Raw genomic sequence first — 23762 nt, 5'->3', positions numbered from 1 at the left:
AATCCTTCCCTTGGTCTCTGGCTTCCTGCCAATGAGAGATGCAGGCAGGAGTCTGGAGAGAGGGAAGAAAGAAGGTTCCAGAATTTATTCTCCATCCCATCAAGAGGTTGGGCCGATGCAGGGCGGGCCCCTCTACCCACTTTCCACCAGCTTCTGGGGTAGCAGAGCCCTCTCCTTGCCCTGTAGCCCTTGGGTGGTAACGGCTTCCCGCTCTTGCCCTCCCGTCACCTCACCCCAACAGCAAATACACCCCCTCCAATCACCCACTTGGGGATGTCGCCTCTTTCCCGCCAGAACCAGGGTGTGAGATGAAGAAGCTGAACTGTGTAGCCTCTAAGACTTGGCCTTCTTTTCCTGTTGACCCAAATTCTACCAGCCAGACAGTTTTGTGGTCAAGCCCCCTTTAGGGGTGCAGAGATGGGGAGAGGAACTCAACACCCATCATCTCCCGCTCCCAGGAATAGGTGAGTGCAGCCAGGGAAGACGCACAGATGGAACAAGCAGTTCTCTGGAAGAAAAGATCTAAAGAGCCATGTGAGTACAGAGAGGCAGGGCAGCTGGGTCTATGGAGGCCAGGCTCCCTGGCCCCCCAGCCCTGGGGCCTCTCGCATGACAGCCACTGGCTCCTGCAGCAAAGCAGCTTCCTCCTGTGTCCTCCAAGGTCCAGGTCACTCCCACTGAAGCCCTTGCATGCAGCTGTGTCCGGACTCGAACCTAACACTCCTCTGGTTGAAGGGGATGGGGAACACCCCGGGAAATGTCAGCTGGATCTGTCCCCTCTGGGAGACCAATAGTGTCAGGACCGCTCTACGGGCATCCCAACTTTGAAAACCCAAACTTAGAAAGTCTAAAAGTATGAGTTATCAGCCAGACCAGCAGCGAGCCACGTCAGCCAGCTGAATTCACCATCTGCTAGTCGCTGCACAAGATGGCGTGGAGCCAGATGCTGCCATTATATCACTTCTTCCAGGCTCCCTCACCTCTGTGTACCCATGGGACCTTAATGCTTCTATTGTCCTGTTCTCTCCTTCAGGTGTGCGACCCAGTGCTTCATCTTTCTCAACTCAGTGAGCATCCAAAACAGGCAGTCAGTAAAAGTCAGGAAGTAAGTGAATGAGTGAATTAGTGAGTGGGTGAGTGAGTGAGTGAATGGGTGTGTGAATGAATTAATGAATGAGAGGGTGAGAAATGAATGAGTGCATGAAGGAGTGAGTGAGAGTGAGTGAGTTAATGAATGAGTGGGTGAATGAGTAGTGAGTTAATGAGTGAGTGAATAAATGGATGAGATGAGTGTGTGAGTGAATGAGTGAGTGAATGAACGGAATGAGTGTGTGAGTGAATGAATGAGAGAGTGAATGAGGGAGTGAGTTAATGAATGAGTGAATGATGAGTGAGCAAATGTGTGAGTGAACAAATAAATAAATGAGTATTGAGTTAATGAATGAGTGAGTGAATGAGTAATGTTAATGAACGAGTGAATGAATGAATCAGTGAATGAGTGATGAGTGAGTGAATGTGTGAGTGGGTGAACGAATGAATAAATGAGTAGTGAGTTAATGAACGAATGAGTGAGTGAATGTCTGAGTGAGTGAATGAGTGACAGTGAATGAGGGATTAAATGAGGGAGTGAATGAGGGTGTGAGTTAATGAGTGAGTGAGCGAATGAATGAGTGATGAGTGAATGAATGTGTGAGTGACTGAGTGAGTGCTCCTCCAGCATGCAAACTCTGGATGCAGATACAAAGCAAATAAACAGAGTAGCTAGAGAGCAGGCAAGGGGACTCCTTCGTTGTAGAAGGGTCCCAGCTCACATGTAAAGGAATGACGTAACCTGTCAGTTTGTACCCAGTAATGGATCCGTGAATCTGAGTCCTGGCAGCAGCAGATGCCAACATCACAAAAGAAGAGCCAGCCAGACCCACGTCTCCTGAAGGAAGGACATAACACTACCCTGAAGTGTCTAGGAGAAACCCCAGCTCAGCCTGGATCGTACCAAAGCTCTAGGTCCAGGGGTGATGTATGGACACACAGAAGACAGAGCAATGTGGACAACAGCACCGTGAGGACTCAACCAGTAAGAGCCTGCATGGGAAACTGCAGGACAAGCCACCTGCTTCCAGAATATTCCAAGACAAGAAAGATGAGTAGAGTCAAAAAAACATACCACAAGTGCCCACTGAGGGATGAACGGACAAACAAAATATGTCTACTCCGGGGAACGTGATTCAGCCTTAAACAGGAAGGGCATTCGGCCACACGCTACCCACGGATGAACCTTGCAGACTGGGTCACAAAGGCACAAACGCTGTATGCTTCCATTCATATGAGGTCCCCGGAGTAATCAGATTCATGGACAGAAGGCAGATGGTGGGTGCCAGGGGCTGGGGGAAGGGGGATGTGGGGAGTGAGTGTTTAACGGGGGGACAGAGCTTCAGTTCGGAAAGATGAGAAAGTTCTGGAGATGGGGTGGAGATGGTTGCACAACAATATGAATACTTATCGGTTAAAATGCTAAATTTTACCACAAAGAGAGACGTATCAGTCAATCAACGTGTAAAGACCTTATTTAGATCCTGATTCAAACAAACTACATAAAACAATTTAACTATTAATTCATAAGACAATTAGAAACTTGAAGACTGGTTGTTTGACAAAATCAGGGGATTGTTTATTTGAGGTATGATGGCTTTTTAAAATATTTATGAATTCAGTGATAAACTGTCTAGTTTTACTTCAAAAGAATATGTGTGGGGAGAGTGGGCGGGGTACAGATGAAACGAGGTTGTTCTTGAATGAGCTGGTGTTGAAGCTGAGTGACATCTGCATGGGGGCTCCTTTTACTATTCTGTCTACTTTTGTAAATGTTTGTATTTTCCCATAAGAAAATGTTTTCCAAAATGATGCCAATGAATTTCTCTGTGCAGACGAGCATCTTCTTCACAAAATACAAACGTCCCTAGAAACTATCAGCCATTCACCACATAGTGTGAAATAGTTACACACGAGGACTGTCCTAGTCACAGTACAGTAGAGCCACCTGCACTGAGGGAATGACCACTCTGATGGGGGGGGGGGAGTGAGGCAAACAGGAATGGGAAACTGAGGCTCAGAGAGGTCCCATCACCTGGGATCCCACAGCACGTGAGCGCAGATCTAGAACAGTCTGTGCCATTCCTAGTCGCTGTCCAGGACCCTGCAAACCACCACTGGGAGAATAATCGTCATGATACCGGAAATACCAACGTGAAGCTAAGAAACGTGTCCCTGTATCTAGAAGGGGAAATTTATGGTCCTCATAACAACGGCACAGATAAAGCGTCTGTGTTAAATGCACCAAGGCAGACTGTGTGTAATGAATACCAGTCCTTCCAAAGGAAAGGTTCCAAGATGAAGAGCGGGTCAGAGGTTTCTCTGCCCCACCGTCCTCCCGACCTCTGCACCCTCCACCCGCCTTCCCTGTAACACCCTCATGCTGCCCCTCCTACTCCAGGCCCCTGCAATCCCGGGCCCCTTTGCTCCTTCCGCAGCTAAGCAGCTAATGGCAGAGTGTCCTGATATAGGAGGCGTGGGGGTGGGGAGGGGGCGCCGGTGAGACTCCAGCTCATCCTCCTGCTCTTCTCTGAGTCCCTTCTTTCCTCTCCCTCCCACCCCCAGAGCAAAAATGAACACAAAACTAATACTTTCCCATCCAACAGAATTTGCTCTACAGACCACCAGATGCAGTGAAATGCGTGCTTGGGAGTGCCAAAGAAAATTGAGCAACTAGTTCATGCATTCATTCAACAGACATGGAGTCGCTAGCATGTACCAGCCACTATCCTAGGCGCTGGGAATACGTCTGCAGGACAACCAGTGTTGGGAGTGGTAACAGGTAGTTGGCTCCCGGATGTACTCTGAATATCGGGGGATACACACACACGCGCGCGCGCACACGCGCGCACACACACACACACACACAAGAGCAAAAAGAAGGAGAGAGAAAGGGAACAGAAGTTCAGCTTTTCAGCTTTCTTTGCTCTCCTGAAGTCCTGCAGAAAGCCACAGGAATTCAGCGAACTCACATCTCAGAACCCTGACAAAGCTGGCGATGGCCCAGGCCACCGGACTAGCCTCTGACAGCTGGAGGGAGAGGGGGACACCAGCCTGGCTGACACCTGTTCAGGACACAGCAGGGCCTGGGGTCCCTGCTTCCAGGCTGCTCAGCCAGGTGACCCTACCCCTGCTGCCGGGAGGTCCCAGACCCAGGACATGGGGACAGACAGCCCTTCCCACCCCACCTCCCAACCTTGAGAAGACCATGGGGAAAACATTCCGAGCCTCCTGGAAGATCAAGCATTGAAGACAAAACCACCTGGCCCCCCGGAGGACTGGAGTCAGTTACTCCCTTCTGGATGTCTCCGATCAGATCCATCTGGAAAAGCTGGGAGGAAAGCCAAGTGTTGCCAGGAGGCGGAGTGGGGAGGAGGGTCACCATCAGAGGGGATGCCAAAGGGGCAGGACCCTCGAGCGGGGCGCTCCTGCCCGTAAGGATTACCTTCCACCCCTCGCTCCACTTGGGGTGTGTGGATTTTCTCTGGTGAGTTTTGGATTTGCTCGAAATATTTTATGTCAATGTAAAGATCTTCAAAGAACAGCAGAGGAGGAAGGCAGGGGTACACAAAGCCACCGCTGTCCTCTGCGATGGGCACTCTGAGTATGTGGTCGCTTCCCGCCCTTCCCGCAGTCGGACGCACTCTAGTCCCGCTGGGAGGGTGTAGGAAGTCGGGTTGTTCTGACCCGTTCCTCCTCCTGTGCGTGAGCTTGTGACTCGGGAGGGCCTTTCCTCGTGCTGTCAATGTCCAACGTGTTTGCAAGACTGATTTTGACTGTTGGGAGCAGAGAGGTGTTAAGAGGCGCTGCAAGCTCTGTTTGCCCTCCTGCGTGCCACAGATGACCAGGCCCCCGGGGCCAGGAGAAGGAATCCCGAGAATTCCAAGGAGAACATGGTGACAGGTGGAGCCGGCCTAACTCGGCCCTCGGCCCAAACCCAGCCTGGCTGGCCAAACCCTAGGCAACCTACAGCCCCAAGTGTGTGAGGATAGATGGTTCGGGTAGCTGGCTTTGGGCTGGTTTTTTACGCAGTCATATCGAAGCTACGGCCCATTAACACAGAGAGGTCAAGTGACTCACCTAGGGACACACAGGTATTGAGCAGCAGCCCTGTGAGTAGGCCCAGGTCCATTGGCTCCTGGTCCAGTGCTCCTTCTCTCCCCTCAGCTTGGTCCTGGGGTGAAGTAGCAGTAAGTTCCTAACATGGGACCGAGGATGCAGGGCTCAGACTACGTGGGGGTAAAAGGAAGGAATGGGTGGCTTTGGTGGGCTGCAGAATCCTAATTATGTCTGTGGGCAGAGACCACCGTCCTGTCTCAGGACTGCTCCCAGGCTCAGGCCTCCCGGCTCCTGAGCCAAGCCCAAAGGTGCATGGGGGCAGGACAAGGCCCCCTAGCACTTCACAAGCTGGAGGGCTGTACTGGGGAGGCATCGTGTGTCCTCCAAAGACCCACTGGCCTCTGCCTGCTGACTTGGCACCTCTGGGTCTGGGTCAGCAAAACATGACACAGAGGCTCCACAGACCCTCTGTGTCGAATCACAAAAAGATACCCTTTGCAGGGGGGTCACAGCCTGCAGGCCTCTGCGAGGAGGGCTGGATTTCATCCCCTTTTGCCCCCGAGCCAGATGCTTTGTTCAGTATACAACCTGAACAACCAGACACAGCAGCCCTGGAAAAGGGGAGAGGGTGGCTGGCTGGCTGGTTCCTGCTACCTGACAGTGAACCGCACCCCCCACCCCCAGTAAGTATTCTCTGACTCAGCTCTGCCTACCTCGAATCCAGGACAGCACCAACACAACAGATCCGGAGTAATGGCACGTACCCAATAGTGAACCATGGTTAACAACGGGGGAGCTGGTTACCTAAGGCCACTGGGACATAAGCCATCAGCTTCTGTGTGCCAGCTTCCCCTTGTGTGTGTGTGGTGCAAGAGATTGATTCTTGGGTCTGGTCCAGTGTGAGGCAAACTGCAGGACACCCCAGGCCTGGGGATGGGGATGAGGGAAGTGGCAGCATCAGGAGGCAGCCAGAGTCCAGCTCCCCCCTCTGCACACCACTCTCCCCACCCCCCAGCCTCGCCCCTGCGTCCCAGCTCCAGCAGACAGAGCTGCCAGTCCTAGAGCTGGGCCCCCGAGGGCTTAGGAGCCCAGGGGAGCCCTTAGCTGAGATTTATAGCCGAGGGAGAGTTGCTGTGTGTGTGTGGAGGGGAGAGGGAGGAGGGGAAGGAAGAGACTGGGAGGGGGAGGGGAGGGAGGGGGCATCAGCTCCTGGCAGGAAATCCACCACGGAGCCCCCTGAGCTGGGCAGGACAGCAGAGGAGTGCGGCAGGCCTGCGCTGGTGCCCCACAAGCAGACAGACTTGGGACAGAGCCGAGGCTTCTCCACGGGTCTCATCCAGAAAGGGCAAGTGATACTGCTCAGCCCAGGGAGCCGTGAGAACCCCACGAAGCCTGGCATGGGCCCCTGGCAAAGGGAGAAGTGGATCACAGCTTCCAACAGATGTGTCTTCCCTCTCCCAAGGATGCGGAGGCGTGTTACCAGGGACACAAGTCCACATTTGTCCTGTTGACGGTGTACAGACCCACAGGATGATTTCCCTCGGAGCTCAGAGCTGGAAGGAGCGTTCTTCAGACCTGTTTCCTTTTATCGGAAAGTCAGCACCAAGACACCCATGCTGTTCCGCTTTTTGCCTTGACTACCGGGAAGCTCAGAACTCACTTTTCCATTCAGATATCACAGGCCCCCGTGGCCTCGGTGCCCAGTGTGGTTATTCTCTCTGGCTCCCTCTTCAACTATTATTCGGCCCTAAGTTTTCACTCTTCCGTAATACAGAGTCTTTCTATTGTATCTTTGTCTTTTATTTTAGGTCTCGCGAGCTCCTTCCTGGAAGCAGAGAGGAACACATGTGGCATGCCCAGGGTGGGGGGCATGCATCACAAGGGAACAGACGCGAGGACCCTCATGCCAGGGGCAAGGAAAACTGATTTCAGAGTCAGAGCCCTACAGACGGGGACTCAAATCCTGAATCTAGCAGTTTGGGTCTGTGGGAGCCTCCATTTTCTCAGCCACAAAATGGGCATAAACCCCCCTCCCTCACAGGCTGGACAGTGAAGAAGTTCGGAGACACAGCCCCGGCCTGGAGCCGCAGGTGCAGCTCTGTGTCCTGCCCGACTCCAGCAACAGGAAGGTTGATGCTGTCCCCTGACTTTCACCAGTGAAGAATTTAACAACAGAAATAATCATAGTTTACCCAGCGAGGGGGCTCTGCGCTTGATGACTCACTGAATTGCCTCCTTTAAGTGTCCCCATTTTACAGATAAGAACGCTGAGGCTCCGAGGAGCTAAACTTGCCTGAGGCCATACAGAGAGCAAAGGGCAGGCTGCTGGAGCCGACCCTGACCCACCGTGTCACTGCTCCCAAGGATGGCGGGCAGGCACAGCAGACCAGAGGGCAAACGCTGGGAGGCAGGACCGACGGGCTGCTCAGAGAACAACGTGTCTGTCCGAGTGTTACTGCTGACAGTGTATCAGCATCTCTGGAAGGATTCCTAAAATACTGGGACCTGTTTGCCTCTGCAGAAGGGAACTGGGGACAAGGAAGAAATTTGCACTGGGCACACTTCTGCGCCTTCCAAATTCTGAAGAGTGAAAATGTCTTACTCATACTAACGTGCGTAAGTAAAGAAGAAAGTCACAGTAGGATTGCAAAAAGATAGCACCTTCTTTCTGGCACCTTCCATCCCAGGATTACAGAAAGACAAGTATGTACACCCCATTTCCTACCCCTGACCCCACCCCAGGCCTTGGCACATGTGGCTGCCCGGGTCTGCAAGTCCTTCCTCCTTGGCTGACCCCTGCTCATCTCCAGGACCCATCCCAGTTGACACCTCCTTCAGGAAGTCCTCACTGACCCTTCGCTGGTTAGCCACAGCTTTGTGCCCCCTGATCCTGTGTTCTCCCTCCCTGCTGCCCACGGCCCATGCCATGCAGTCTCAATCGATCTGCACATCCGCCCACCAGGAGCCTGGAGGATGGGAACCAGGAATGAGACCCCTGCGACCCATCTCCCAGCCCTTCACCTGCCCCAGCAGTTGCCCAGGGAAGTATCTGCTGAGCAGAACCTCTGCCACTCAAGCAAAATGCCTCCCAGGAGAGCAGGACAATGAATCAGGCAGCAGGGAGACACAGACTCACTGCCCTTAACGTTTTCTGCTGCTTGGCCACGGGCCAGGCCAACCCTCTCATCTGATTTACTTAAAAGCCCAGGTGGGGCCCTTTCACAGTAGTGGGGGAGGGGACGTGCATTACCTCGCTTGGGTTCGGGGCTTCCGCGCTGCAGAGCCTGGCCAGACGGTCCCATAGAAGGCCACCATTGTCGCTCGCTGACAGCCGGGCTGACAAATTGTTTTCTGCCGCAGCAGCCCGGGCTGGCCCATCTGGCTGCTCTCTGGAGGTCAGGTCACTCATGGTGGCCTTCTGGTGCGGGGGGCGGCCTGACACCAGCTCCCGCATGCCGAGTTCCTGCCCAACCCCGCTCAGCCTCCCGAGCAGATACAGCCTCCACGCCCAGGGGCATCTGACCGGACTGAGGGGGTGGCCCTGTCCAAGGGCTGGGGTCTGTGGTTGAGGCGAAGAAAATGCCAGAGTCCTCCATCCGCCATCACAAAAGTGCCCCCAGGGGATCACGGCACGAAGCAATGACCCAGCTTGAGGTGACCCAAAGCGCCAGCCCCAGGCAGGAGCGCGTTGCTGGGTGAATAAGCGGTTTCTGGCTTTGGAACATGATTTATTACGGAATCACCATGTTAGGCTGCGAAGATCGCCTTGGCTTCCAGTTATGGGCTCCCCCAGCCACCTCTCCGCCAAGGCCCCGTATCTGAGCCGAAGCAGGGGGTGGGGAGCACTCCAGGGACAGGACACAGGGCACCTGAACCCGGAGATGGTTCACCCCTGGAGGGGGCGGCCTGGCGGGCATCCGGCTGGCTTAGCAGGGCGGAGCAGCTGGCTGGGCCCTCGCTTCACTGGTTAGATACTCTCTTCATCACATTCCCGATGCTCGAAGCTGATGGCGTTGCCCCAAAATAAAGGTGGGAAAGGCGCCAAAGGAGGAGGTCACACACCAGCGTTAGTGATCACTGGCGATCCGTTTGTTTCTGTCACTGTGGTGTGGTCAGGTGTATAAGATGTCAACATTACGAGAAGCTAGGTGAAGGGTATGTGGGAACTCTCTGCACTTTTCAATGTAAAAGTAAAACTACATTAAAATAAAATCTTCACGCTTTGGCTGCTACCCTGAGAGTCCTAGGTTTCTTGTTCTGGTACCTCCCTGACCCTCAGTGACCAGAGCTTCCAGGAGGGAACAGCACTGGGAAGGTAACCCTGACCTTTGCCTCAAACCCCTCACCAGCCCCTTTCTAAAGACAGAGATGATGTCTCTGATTGAGACTGCGGACAGGATCTGAGCATATGTGGTCCAAGCTCCCGTGATTCTCTCGTTGGGTAGCCTGCCCTTGGGAGGGATGCATTTTCCTTCTACCCCTGAGTCCTACACCCAGGTCAGGGCATGAGTCCTGTTCTCAGGGGCTTGCAGCTGGCTTGGCAAGGGGTTGCTCTGCACACTTCTTCAATGACACGCCCAAAGTTCAGTCTCATGACTCAGAGACTTGCACATGCTGTTCCCATCGACTGTGACACCCTTCCCTACCTCACCCTTGTGTTGAACACCTCAGTGGGCCTAGGGGCTCTCTCAGGGCTTCCCTCCTGAATGACCTTTATTCTCCGAAGCCAGGCAGAAAGGGCCCTTCCCACTGTCTCACGTCTCATGGCACTCTTAACCATGGGCTGCACAGAGCTTTGTTTGTCCCTGTGTGTCCCATTGCCCTCTGAGCTCCCGGGGCGGGGAGTCACCCCCTCACCCTCCACATTATATTTCCTGGCATTTGTGGGATATCAACAAGTGTCTGTTGAATGATCGGGCTTATTAGAAAGTTCTGGTTGGTTTTAATGTTTTAAAATGTCAAATATATAATTACTTAAATTAAGCCTGTCTGTTAGTAGACAAAAATCTTCTAAAACATGGGGAAGGGCCCTGAGGGCAGGAACATAACAAAAGAGTTCTCTGCTGCTGGCGATGTTAGGAGCTATCGGACCAGTCCAGGGCTTCCCAACCCCAGCACTGTTGACATTGAGTTGGAAATCTCTGTTGTAGGATGCTGTCTTGTGCATCGTGGGATGTGTAACAGCATCCCTGGCCTCTGCCTCCTAGAAGCCAGGAGCACTTCCCTGTTGGGACGACAAAAAATGTCTCTGGACATTGCCAAATTTTTCCCTGCTTGGGAAGAATCATGCCCAGTGGAGAACCATCGGACCTGTCATTCAATAGGTTTTGGTACAGTAAATACTCTCTCTGCTGCCTTGACATTAGCCAAAGCCGAAGCCCTCAGAATGTACGAGCTCCTTCCAGCATTTCTCCCAAGCTCTGACAACCAACACGGATCCCCCCACCGCCCAAGCCAAAGGCAAAACCACTTGCCACTGAATGAGGGCTTTGATTGCTACCAATTTCTTAAAGCAGTGTCTGAAGGTTCTGCTTCAAATATTTATGGAGTCTATGAAATGGCCCCAGAGCATGAGTGGTTCTATTAAATTTATAACTCCAGCGGTGATTTATTGACCTGGGAATTGCTGCAAATGCTTTGTCGAAGCTCTTTGTGGAAAGCCAGGATCCTTGCAGGACTCAGGAGCTCAGAGGGTGGCGAGAGGCCATCAGCTCGGGGGATGGGACAGGACAGTCCACCTTCTTGCAGGTGCTGTGTGGGGAGTGCTGGTTCTGAGGCGGCTTCAGCTGGGCACACTCCAGGAGCAGACGTCCACCCCGAGGGCAGGGGAAGCTGGAGGCAAGAGCAGAATGAAATGATCTCTGCTTCTACATGTTCATAAAAGCCCCCGATCCCACATTCGTCCAGGGAAGAGACGGCAATGATGAGGAATGTGTATTGATCACTTTCCAGGCCTCCCACCAGGGCTCCCCCTGCATTGCTCATTTCCTTCTCTGACAGTTCAACGAGGCACACAATGCCATCATGGTGCCGTGGGTGAGGAGCCAGGGCTGGGGGGTGGCTCCCACCACATCACCCAGCAGGTGTCTGCCAAGAGGGTTGCTGATGGCTGTCCCCACAGAGCAGGGGTCCGCTCTAAGGTTTCTTGTTCGCAGGGTCGAGAGATGGTGACCGTCCCATCAGAAGGAAATCGGCATCAACGGGATGCCGACCTCATGCCCAGCACTGCCCAAGGCTCTTCTCAATGAACTGGTTCACCCGTCTCCACGGAATCCTCCCGCCAGGTGGCCATCAGGCCCGCACGACGGATGAGGAACCCGGTGCCTGTTTCACACACTCTAAATAGCTTACCTACATCTATGCCGCTCTGGCGAGACTAGCTCAATGCTCAAACCCAAGCCACCCAACCTCCTCAAGACCCCACTCTTCCTGGAGCTCCCCCAGCAGCTTCTACACAGTCTCAGCCCTTCATGCCCAGCATCCCGCGTTTATCATACGCCTTCCCTGCAAATGACAGGAAGGAAGGACCCCTGTGCTCAGCAGTGCAAGTCCTACTTCCATCCCTGCTCAGTGCCCTGGCTGACAGACTAGCGGTCTGTGCCTCAGCAGTCAGACAGGTGGAATGGCGCACACTTCTCCGGCGACCCCAGGGGGGCAGTGACCGTGCGCAATGGTGCACGCTCAGCGCCCTCTCAGTGCCAGCAGTGGACGATGGCTGAGAAAGGCAGAGCGCGAAAGGAGAGGGGGTGAGGGGCACCGAGTACCGCCCTGCGGGCCCTGCCTGGACCAGCCCCTCCCCCAGGGTGCTCCCCACCCAGCGGTACAGGCAGACAGACACATGTACAGCAATTCTGCAGAGATGGAGCCGGAAGAGAGGCCCATGCAGCCGCCAGGGAGCACCCAGGAAGGAAGCACCACTGCACACTGAGGAGTAGGAAGGCCTCCTGGAGGAGGCCGTGTCTGAGCCAGACTTTGGGGAAGGAGCGGGATTCTGCGGTGTTAAAAACTGAAGGTCATTCCATGTAGAGTAATGTACGCACTGAATGCAAACAGCGACTTAAGGAACCTGGACTTATCCTAATAAGAATAGTTTAAACCTTATGAAACCACAGATTTTGTAGGACGGGGGCGTATTTCATATGGTTCAACCCACGATGGTGAACATTCATTGAGCTCCTGTGATGGGCCAGGTATCATGCTAAGCAATGTATGCATATTGATTCATTCAGTCTTGAACCCAGAGAGGTAACTAGTATTATTATCCTATTACACAGATGAAGAAACAGAGGGCCAGAGAGGTTAAGTGACTTGCCTATGGCCACACAGCCAATAGGAGGCAAAGTCAGGATGTGAGCCCAGGCCACAGGACCCCCGAGCCCGCACTGTTCACCATTACAGTCTGCTGTTAAACACAGGATGGATGAGGGGTCTTCGGTGACCGAGTGACAGGATCAGGGTAATGTGACATAGGGACAAATATTTCTTCAATCACCAAAGGTTTACCAGCCTTTTCAGGATATTTTTGTGTATTTTTAGGCTCCCTTCGGGTTTTTTTTTTTTTTTTTTTTTTTTTTTTTGTGGTCTAAGCTCAACCATAAAATAATAGAATTGCGACATGTGACAAATTTAGTTACTGTCCTTCAAAAATGACCTCATTTTGCTGACGGTTCACTGATCCCCTGGTGCAATTACTTAACAAACTCATTTTCCCCGTAGGAAGCTGTTGCCCCAAGCCAGCCTGGATCCATGGCTTGCAATCTGTTTTTCTGCAAGGCAGAGGGCTCTGTTCCTCAATGTCCTTTACGACTGAGCAAAAGCACAACTGAGCAGGGGAGTGACAGCGCTGTGCTGGGGGGTGAGAGCGAGGTGCCCATGTGACCCTCTAGAGAAAGAGCCCACCAGCCTCTCTCTAATTACTCAGGAAGGCCCCCCACAGCCAAGTGCTGGGTGAAGCATGGAAACAGAAATGTCAACATTGACATTCCCTCATCTTGCTGCAAAGGCCCAAAAACGTCCTGTGGGCTGGAAATTCTGTCCAACAAAGGAAGGGTTTTCATCCAGTGGCATCCTACAGGCGTGGCGATGACTTTGGAGAAAGTTAAAGAATAATGGAGAAACCTGGGACCATATGAGTGTTAGGGTGCACTTTTGGTTCATTCATTCATGCAAGTTCTGCTCCGACCACGTCCTTGAGACGGTAGCTGTCGTTTTCTGGCCAGCACCACTTAGAGCACACCTTTGAGGGTTTTTTTCTCACACTGAATTCCAGACTGGGCTGCACTGGAGGTAGGAGGGACTGCTCCCATCCCCCCAGGGAAGGCCCCACTCGATCTGTCCACATCAGCTTCAGAGCCAGGCTGCCTGGGCTGGACCCTGGCTCTGCCGCTTACTAACTGTGTACCCCCTCTGCTCCTCACCTTCTCTCATAGGGAAAGGGGGTTAATGCTGATTCCTATTTTGTAGGCCCCTCGTGAGGACTGGAAAAGCCAGTGCATTGTACATAGTAAGCAAGCATTGAAGAAGCGGGAGTGGGGGTTTTCTTTCCCATTGCTGTTCTCATCCACACCATCACTGGGATCTCCTAGACTCCTCTGTACACTTTCTCAGGTTGTGCCATAGCCACGTTTAACGGCTCGCAGCTCCCCCAACCCCTGAGGAGCACTCACCCCTCTGTCTTGACGGGCATTGTTCCCTTTGTTGAGAATACCTCCCACCTGCTTGTGATAAGCCAGGCCAAAGATCAAAAGTCAGAGGTAATTTTCCTAGAAAGAGACCAGAGCTGGAAAGAAAGTTCTCATTCCTAGGCAATAAACCTGTAGACGAGGAATTTAAAATGAAAGTCACCAGTCAGGGGGGGAAAAAAGGTTTAAGAAGGTCAATAGCGATAGCTAACATTTATTGAATGTGTGTCTCTTGCACCCGGCAGAATAGTAAGCACATTATGATTCCACTGAACTGTCTCAACAATTCCAAGAGGTAAATATTTTCCCCAGGTTTTATTTTTTTAAAGGTTTTACTTATTTGAGAGCGAGAAAGCACAAGTTGGGGGGAGGGGCAGAGGGAGCGAGAGAGAGAAGCAGGCTCCCTGCTCAGCCGGGAGCCCGACGTGGGGCTCGACCCTGGGACCCTGAGATCATGACCTAAGCCAAAGGCAGACGCTTCACTGACTGAGCCACCCAGGTGCCCCTCTCTCCAGCTTTTAGATAAAAAATTAATATAATCATGGAGGCAGGAGAGAAGCCACAGGAATGGCCAGTAGAAGGAAACAAATAAAATGCTAAGAATAAGATCAGTTGCCTCCTGAGTCATGGCTGCTTTTTTTTTTTCCTCTTGAGCATCTCTCTTGTTCAGACACACATTCTGCCCTGCTTCCCTGATTTTGTGCTCATACTAGCAGTAGGCGGTATTAGCCCCATGTCATAGACGAGGAGGTGGAAACACAGACACGTTAAGTAATCTGCCCACCATCACACCAAACTACAGCTGGGATTTGAACTCAGGCCTATCAGACTCCACACCTCATAAGTAAAATATATTTTCTCTGGGAAAAGAGAAGGCTGCTTGGGCTGCATCTGATTAGGACATTTTGGACCAAACCTCCAGTAAGTACCAGAAAAGCTGGACAGAACATAACACAGCATCTATTTAAACCATCCAAGAGCTACCAATATGGTCAGGATCTGAGGGACTTAAACGGAAAACAGGAGACAAGCTGGAGTAGCTTGCATGGCCGTGGAGACCATATTTCCCTTGAGGTGAGGGCAGAGCTGGTGGTGGCTGAGAGGCCGAAGGCTAAGCAGAGCTTCTGAGAGCCTCATGGGACCAACAAGGGCCACAGACAAAAGATGCTGATAAACACTACAGGCTTCTGGTCGGGACCCCAAAAGGCTGTGCCCAAGGAGTAAGAGTGAATAGGAAGGAAAGCAGACCTCGCAAGTACTGAAACTCATCTCTGAACCAGCTGTGACATGAGGAATTGTCTCTGTCCTGGCCTCATCACCTGTCACAAGCAAAAGGAAGCCCTTTCTGGATGAAGACATTATCAACCTCAAATGATGTCTTCAAGTTTTCACACATGATGTCCAGCTCTCGATGAAAAATAACCAGACACAGAACACACGACTTGACCAAACCCACAAATTAAAAAAGAGATAACAGACAGAGACCAGGAGGGGAAACCAAGGGGTCTGTCTCTGTGGGGCTGGGCATTTTCCAGTTCTCAACCTGGTGATGGCTTTCTGGGCATTACTCCATGATAATTCGTTGATCCGTACACTTACAAGTTAGGTCCCTTTCCGTATGTGTGTTACACTTTTAATAAAAAAAAGCTGATCTAAGAAATTACATGACAGGTGGCCTCTTACCTTCAGAGAATGCAGTCGAGCCGTCTGTGCTGGCCATTCAGCCTCGGGAACAGGCCAGGACTCTGAATGCAAAGGTCTTTGGATGATGATACTGTCCATTTTGGGATTCAGGAGGTATTTCTGAGCTAGAAGAGAGTATTCTCAGTCAAGCCTCAACCCAGAAATCTATTCTAAAAATCAACAAGGCTCTGAGCCTTGGAATAACCTTTTCCAGTCTCTGTTATTCCGAGATCCCCACATCCCATGACAGAGGCCCTCTCGGGTATCCTCGAACTCTCGAGTGCTTCATTCATACCCCTCTGATGGTCCTGCCATGGTCATGGTTATCCTAGAAAACTGCCTGCCTGCCTCACCTTTCCTTCCCCAGCTGCCAGCTCATTCAATACAGGGACCACCACCTCTACAAGCCGACCCATCTTTGTAAACCCTGAAACACCTACAGGGGATCTGGTACACAGCAGTTTTCCAGAAATGTTGACTGTACAAATAACTCAATCAATCTAGCACATTTCCTTCTTTTAAAGGTGTGGAAGCTGAGCCCAGAGAAGGAAGGACACTGGCACAAATTATTGGCAGATGCAGGACCAAGTGGAATTATGCCCTTCCAACCGTGAAAACGGATGCTCACCCAGACTGCAAGGATAGGAGAGGAAGGTACAGGAGGACAGGTCCAGCCTGGCCAAAGACAGGGAAAAGGTCTCTCTTTTTGGGCCAGGCACTAGACACTCCTGAGAAAGGTCCTATAGTCCTCCTCTAGAAGATAAGACTCTGAGACTCAGAGAGGTTAATTAACTCCTCCAAGAATATACAGCTGGTAAGTACAGAATCCTGTATTAAGAATTGCTAGATGAGGAGCAAGATGGCGGAGGAGTAGGAGACCTAGATTTCGTCTGGTCTCAGGAATTCAGCTGAATAGGGATCAAACCATTCTGAACACCTACGAACTCAACAGGAGATCGAAGAAAAGAATAGCAACAACTCTCTGAACGGAAAAGCGACCACTTTCGGGAAGGTAGGACGTGCGGAGAAGTGAATCCGAGGCGATATTCGGGAGGATAGACGGCGGGGGAGGGGGCCTCCGTCGGCCGCTTCTGGCAAGTGATAGAGCCGCGGAGCACAAAATCGGACCTTTTAGAAGTAGGCTCTGCTGAGGGACGTCGCTCCAGTGGCTAAGTGGGGGGTGGAATCCTCCCGGGACAGTGTGGTCTCAGGACCCTTGGGGTGACAGAAAGACCGGGGGTGTCTGAGTGCGGCAGAGCTACCAGGTATCGGGGCGGGGAAGCCAGCTGCAGAGACAGAGCCAAGGTGCGGGCTCTCAGCTCGGGGTGGCCATAAACTGGGATCCACGGCCCAGTCGGGCCACTGCTCCTCCAGCAGGGACCCAACAAGCGGCAGAGCCGGGGAGACTCCCCTTTCTCCCCGGGGAGGAGCGGCGCGGGAGCGCACCACAGGGATCTGCTGGGTTTGGAGACTCCACACGGGGTCGGGTGCCAGAGATACAAAGGCACGGTCACAGGCCGGGTGAGCACGGGGTGCGGCCGGAGACCAGGGAGACGGGAATGACTGCTTTTCTCCAGGGGGCGCACTGAGGAGCGGGGCCCCGAGTTCTCAGCTCCTCCGGGTGGAGATTGGGAGGCCACCATTTTTCGCCCTAGTCCTCCAGCTGTACCGAGAGCTTGCAGGGAACAAAAGCTCCTGAGAGCAAACCCGAGCAGCTTGCTTAGCCCGGACCGACAAGGGCGGGGCAATTCCGCCTCCGGCAAAGACATTTGGGAACCACGGCAACAGGCCCCTCCCCCAGAAGATCAGCCCGAACAGCCAGCAAGCCAAGACCAAGTTTACCGATCAAGGAGAACGGGAGAACTCCAGTGCTAGGGGAATACTGCACATAGAATTCATGGCTTTTTTTTACCATCATTCATTAGTTCATCAAAATTAATTTTTTAACTGTTTTTTTTAAATTTTTCTTTTTCCCTTTTTCAACCAACATCTTATCAATCCCTTTTTTTAAAAAAAACATTTTCTATTTTTCATTTTTAGAGTCATATTTTATCCCTTCATAGTAGTTACCCTTATTTTTGGCATATATATATAAGTTGTTCTCTCTTTAAAATTTTGAGATACAGTTTCTTCTAACAGATCAAAATATACCCTAAATCACTAGTGTATGGCTTTGTTCTAGTCTCCTGCCTGATCACATTCTCTCCCTTTTTTTTTTTCTAAATCTTCTTCTTTCTTTTTTCAAACAACTTCTTATCTTATCAATTCCTTTTATAAAATCTTTTATAATTTTCATCTTTACAGTCATCTTCTATCCCTTCATTGTATCAACCCTTATTTTGTACATATATGTCTTTCTTCCTTTAAAATTTTAGGAGGCACTTTTTTCTAACAGACCAAAATACGCCCAAAATCTAGTGTGTGGCACTGATCTATGCACTAGCCTGATCATATTTGATCATATTCTGCTTTTGTTGTATTGTTCTGTTTTTGTTTATATCTTTTTTTTCTTTTTTTTTCTCTTTCTTTTTTCTTTCTTTCCCTTTCTTTTCCCCTGGTTTCAGGTCTTTTCTGATTTGTATACAGTTTATTTGCTGGGGACATTGTTAACCTGTTAGCATTTTGTTCTCTCATTCATCTATTCTCCTCTGGACAAAATGACAAGACGAAAAAAATCACCTCAGCAAAAAGAACAAGAGGTAGTACCGTCAGCCAGGAACATACTCAATACAGACATTAGTACGATGTCAGACCTAGAGTTCAGAATCCTGACTTTAAAGATACTAGCTGGGCTTGAAAAAAGCATGGAAGTTATTAGAGAAACCCTTTCTGGAGAAATAAAAGAACTAAAATCTAACCAAGTCAAAATCAAAAAGGCTATTGATGAGGTGCAATCAAAAATGGGGGCACTAACTGCTAGGATAAATGAGGCAGAAGAGAGAATCAGTGATATAGAAGACCAAATGATGGAAAATAAAGAGGCTGAGAAAAAGAGAGATAAACAAAAACAGGATCACGAGGGCAGAATTCGAGAGAGAAGCGATACGATAAGACGAAACAACATTAGAATAATTGGGATCCCAGAAGAAGAAGAAAGAGAGAGAGGGACAGAAAGTATATTGGAGCAAATGATAGCAGAGAACTTCCCTAATGTGGGGAAGGAAACAGGCATCAAAATCCAGGAGGCACAGAGAACCCCTCTCAAAATCAATAATAATAGGTCAACACCCCGACATCTAATAGTAAAACTTATGAGTCTCAGAGACAAAGAGAAAATCCTGAAAGCAGCTTGGGAGAAGAGAGATGTAACCTACAATGGTAGAAACATTAGATTGGCAACAGACCTATCCACAGAGACCTGGCAGGCCAGAAAGGACTGGCAAGATATCTTCAGAGCACTAAACGAGAAAAATATGCAGCCAAGAATACTATATCTAGCTAGGCTCTCATTGAAAATTAAAGGAGAGATAAAAAGCTTCCAGGACAAACAAAAACTAAAGGAATTTGCAAACACGAAAGCAGCCCTCCAAGAAATATTGAAAGGGGTCCTCTAAGCAAAGAGAGAGCCTAAAAGCAGCATAGATCAGGAAGGAACAGAGACAATATAAAGTCACAGTCACCTTACAGGCAATACAATGGCACTAAATTCATACCTTTCAATAGTTACCCTGAATGTAAATGGGCTCAATTACCCCAATCAAAAGACAGAGGCTATCAGATTGCATTAAAAAACAGGACCCATCCATATGCTGTCTGCAAGAGACTCATTTTAGACCCAAAGACACCCCCACATTGAAAGTGAGGGGGTGGAAAACCATTTACCATGCTAATGGACACCAAAAGAAAGCTGGGGTGGCAATCCTTATATCAGACAAATTAGATTTTAAAACAAAGACTGTAATAAGAGATAAGGAAGGACACTATATCCTACTTAAAGGGTCTATCCAACAAGAAGATCTAACAATTGTAAATATCTATGCCCCTAACATGGGAGCAGCTAATTATATAATTATATAAGGCAATTAATAACAAAAGCAAAGAAACACATTGACAACAATACAATAATAGTGGGGGACTTTAACACCCCCCTGACTGAAATGGACAGATCATCTAAGCAAAAGATCAACAAGGAAATAAAGACTTTAAATGACACACCGGACCAAATGGACTTCACAGATATATTCAGAACATTCCATCCCAAAGCAACAGAATACACATTTTTCTCTAGTGCCCATGGAACATTCTCCAGAACTGATCACATCCTAGGTCACCAATCAGGTCTCAACCGGTACCAAAAGATTGGGATCATTCCCTGCATATTTTCAGACCACAATGCTTTGAAACTAGAACTCAATCATAAGAGGAAAGTCAGAAAGAACTCAAATACATGGAGGCTAAAGAGCATCCTACTAAAGAATGAATGGGTCAACCAGGAAATTAAAGAAGAATTAAAAAAATTCATGGAAACCAATGAAAATGAAAACACAACTGTTCAAAATCTTTGGGATACAGCAAAGGCAGTCCTGAGAGGAAAGTATATAGCAATACAAGCCTTTCTCAAGAAACAAGAAAGGTCTCAAATACACAACCTAACCCTATGCCTAAAGGAGCTGGAGAAAGAACAGCAAATAAAGCCTAAACCCAGCAGGAGAAGAGAAATAATATGGATCAGAGCAGAAATCAATGAACTAGAAACCAAAAGAACAGCAGAACAGATCAACGGAACTAGGAGCTGGTTCTTTGAAAGAATTAACAAGATTGATAAACCCTTGGCCAGACTTATCAAAAAGAAAAGAGAAATGACCCAAATCAACAAAATCATGAATGAAAGAGGAGAGATCACAACCAACACCAAAGAAATACAAACAATTATAAGAACATATTATGAGCAACTCTATGCCAGCAAATTAGATAACCTGGAAGAAATGGGTGCATTCCTAGAGATGTGTCAACTACCAAAATTGAACCAGGAAGAAATAGAAAACCTGAACAGACTTATAGCCACTAAGGAAATTGAAGCAGTCATCAAAAATCTCCCAAGAAACAAAAGCCTGGGGCCAGATGGCTTCCCAGGGGAATTCTATCAGATATTTAAAGAAGAATTAATACCTATTCTCCTGAAACTGTTCCAAAAAATAAAAATGGGAGGAAAACTTCCAAACTCATTTTATGAGGCCATCATTACCTTCATCCCAAAACCAGACAAAGATCCCATCAAAAAGGAGAATTACAGACTAATATCCTTGATGAACATGGATGCAAAAATTCTCACCAAAATACTAGCCAATAGGATCCAACAGTCCATTAAAAGGATTATTCACCACGACCAAGTGGGATTTATCCCTGGGCTGCAAGGTTGGTTCAACTTCCGCAAATCAATCAACGTGATACAATACCTTAACAAAAGAAAGAACAAGAATCATATGATCCTCTCAATAGATGCAGAAAAAGCATTTGACAACGTACAGCATCCTTTCTTGATCAAAACACTTCAGAGTATAGGGATAGAGGGTACCTACCTCAATATCATAAAAGCCATCTACGAAAAACCTACAGCGAATATCATTCTCAATGGGGAAAAGCTGAGAGCTTTTCCCCTAAGGTCAGGAACGTGGCAGGGATGTCCACTATTAGTATTAGAAGTCCTAGCCACAGCAATCAGACAACAAAAAGAAATGAAAGGCATGCAAATCAGCAAAGAGGAAGTCAAACTCTCACTCTTTGCAGATGATATGATACTGTATGTGGAAAACCCAAAAGACTCCACCCCAAAACTGCTAGAACTCATACAGGAATTCAGTCAAGTAGCAGGATATAAAATCAATGCACAGAAATCAGTGGCATTCCTATACACCAACAACAAGACAGAAGAGAGACAAATCAAGGAGTCGATCCCATTTACAATTGCACCCCAAACCATAAGATACCTAGGAATAAATCTAACCAAAGAGGAAAAGGATCTGTACTCAGACAACTATAAAATACTCATGAAAGAAATTGAAGAAGACACAAAGAAATGGAAAAATGTTCCATGCTCATGGATTGGGAGAACCAACATTGTGAACATGTCAATGCTACCTAGAGCAATCTACACATTCAATGCAATCCCCATCAAAATACCACCCACTTTTTTCAAAGAAAGGGAACAAATAATCCTAAAATTTGTATGGAACCAGAAGGGACCCCGAATAGCCAGAGGAATATTGAAGAAGAAAAGCAAAGCTGGCGGCATGACAATTCCGGACTTCCGGCTCTATTACAAAGCTGTCATCATCAAGACAGTATGGTCCTGGCACAAAAACAGACACATAGATCAATGGAACAGAATCGAGAGCCCAGAAATAGACCCTCAACTCTATGGTCAACTGATCTTTGACAAAGCAGGAAAGAATGTCCAATGGCAAAAAGACAGTCTCTTCCACAAATGGTGTTGGGAAAATTGGACAGCCACATGCAGAAGAATGAAACTGGATCATTTCCTTATACCACACACAAAAACAGACTCCAAATGGTTGAAAGACCTAAATGTGAGACAGGAGTCCATCAAAATCCTAAAGGAGAACACAGGCAGCAACCTCTTCGACCTCAGCCACAGCAATTTCTTCCTAGAAACATCGCCAAAGGCAAGGGAAGCCAGGGCAAAAATGAACTATTGGGATTTCATCAAGATAAAAAGCTTTTGCACAGCAAAAGAAACAGTCCACAAAACCAAAAGACAACCGACAGAATGGGAGAAAATATTTGCAAATGACATATCAGATAAAGGGCTAGTATCCAAAATCTATAAAGAACTTATCAAACTCAACACCCAAAGAACAAGTAACCCAATCAAGAAATGGGCAGAAGATATGAACAGACATTTTTCCAAAGAAGACATCCAAATGGCCAACAGACACATGAAAAAGTGCTCAACATCGCTCGGCATCAGGGAAATCCAAATCAAAACCTCAAGGAGATACCACCTCACACCAGTCAGAATGGCTAAAATTAACAAGTCAGGAAAGGACAGATGTTGGCGGGGATGCGGAGAAAGGGGAACCCTCCCTCACTGTTGGTGGGAATGCAAGCTGGTGCAACCACTCTCGAAAACAGTATGGAGGTGCCTCAAACAGTTGAAAATAGAGCTATCATACGATCCAGCCATTGCACTACTGGGTATTTACCCCAAAGATACAAATGTAGGGATCCGAAGGGGTACGTGCACCCCAATGTTTATAGCAGCAATGTCCACAATAGCCAAACTGTGGAAAGAGCCAAGATGTCCATCGACAGATGAATGGATAAAGAAGAGGTGGTATATATACACAATGGAGTATTATGCAGCCATCAAAAGGAATGAGATCTTGCCATTTGCAATGACGTGGATGGAACTGGAGGGTGTTATGCTGAGTGAAATAAGTCAATCAGAGAAAGACATGTATCATATGACCTCACTGATACGAGGAATTCTTAATCTCATGAAACAAACTGAGGGTTGCTGGAGTGGTGGGGGGTGGGAGGGATGGGGTGGCTGGGTGATAGACACTGAGGGGGGTATGTGCTATGGTGAGTGCTGTGAATTGTGCAAGACTGTTGAATCGCGGATCTGTACTTCTGCAACAAATAATGCAACATATGTTAAGAAAAAAGAAAAAGAAGAAGATAGCAGGAGGGGAAGAATGAAGGGGAGTAAGTCGGAAGGGGAGACGAACCAGGAGAGATGATGGACTCTGAAAAACAAACTGAGTGTTCTAGAGGGGAAGGGGTTGGGGGGATGAGTTAGCCCGGTGATGGGTATTAAAGAGGGCACATTCTGCATGGAGCACTGGGTGTTATGCACAAACAATGAATCATGGAACACTACATCAAAAACTGATGATGTAATATATGGTGATTAACATAACAATGAAAAATTAAAAAAAAGAATTGCTAGATGAGCAGATCTCATGAGTAGCTCAGGTGCCTAAAGTCAACACCATCCATACTTTCTCCATGTTTCTATTGAGCCCCTGATATGAACATATCCCTAAACAAATCCTTAGAAGCCTTCCTTCCCCCACGCTGAGAGCATGCTGCACTTAACCACGGAAATTCTGCCTGCCTGGGTAGCATCTTAATTTCTCTTTTCATAATAAAAATAACAGAACACAACCAATCACCCCTATTACCATCTTTCTAAGTAACCACGTTTAGAATTTATCTGCTAGCGTATGTTGCCAATCATCCAGATATGCTTATATAGCTTTATCAGTGTAATCACCCCTTACATTC

At 48.9% G+C, this 23762-nt stretch overlaps 1 protein-coding gene across 2 annotated transcripts in view; it reads right to left on the bottom strand.

Annotated features, from left to right (window-relative positions):
* The window catches only part of LOC113924622 (janus kinase and microtubule-interacting protein 1), a 251395-nt gene that overhangs the window by 48026 nt on the left and 179607 nt on the right, over positions 1 to 23762 (bottom strand). The window contains exons 9-10 of one of the 2 annotated variants that reach the window (XM_027598632.2): positions 15513 to 15637; positions 8908 to 10980 (exon numbers count right to left, since the gene is read on the bottom strand). In XM_027598632.2, coding sequence (XP_027454433.2) covers positions 10738 to 10980; positions 15513 to 15637 — 368 coding nt within the window. In that variant the 3' untranslated portion in view covers positions 8908 to 10737. Of the gene's footprint in view, positions 1 to 8907; positions 10981 to 15512; positions 15638 to 23762 lie in introns of those variants that run through there. The other variant, XM_027598633.2, reaches the window with a different exon arrangement.

This window comes from Zalophus californianus, chromosome 2, assembly GCF_009762305.2.
Source record: "Zalophus californianus isolate mZalCal1 chromosome 2, mZalCal1.pri.v2, whole genome shotgun sequence".
Lineage (NCBI taxonomy): Eukaryota > Metazoa > Chordata > Mammalia > Carnivora > Otariidae > Zalophus > Zalophus californianus.
This window is presented reverse-complemented; position numbering and strand designations above follow the sequence as displayed.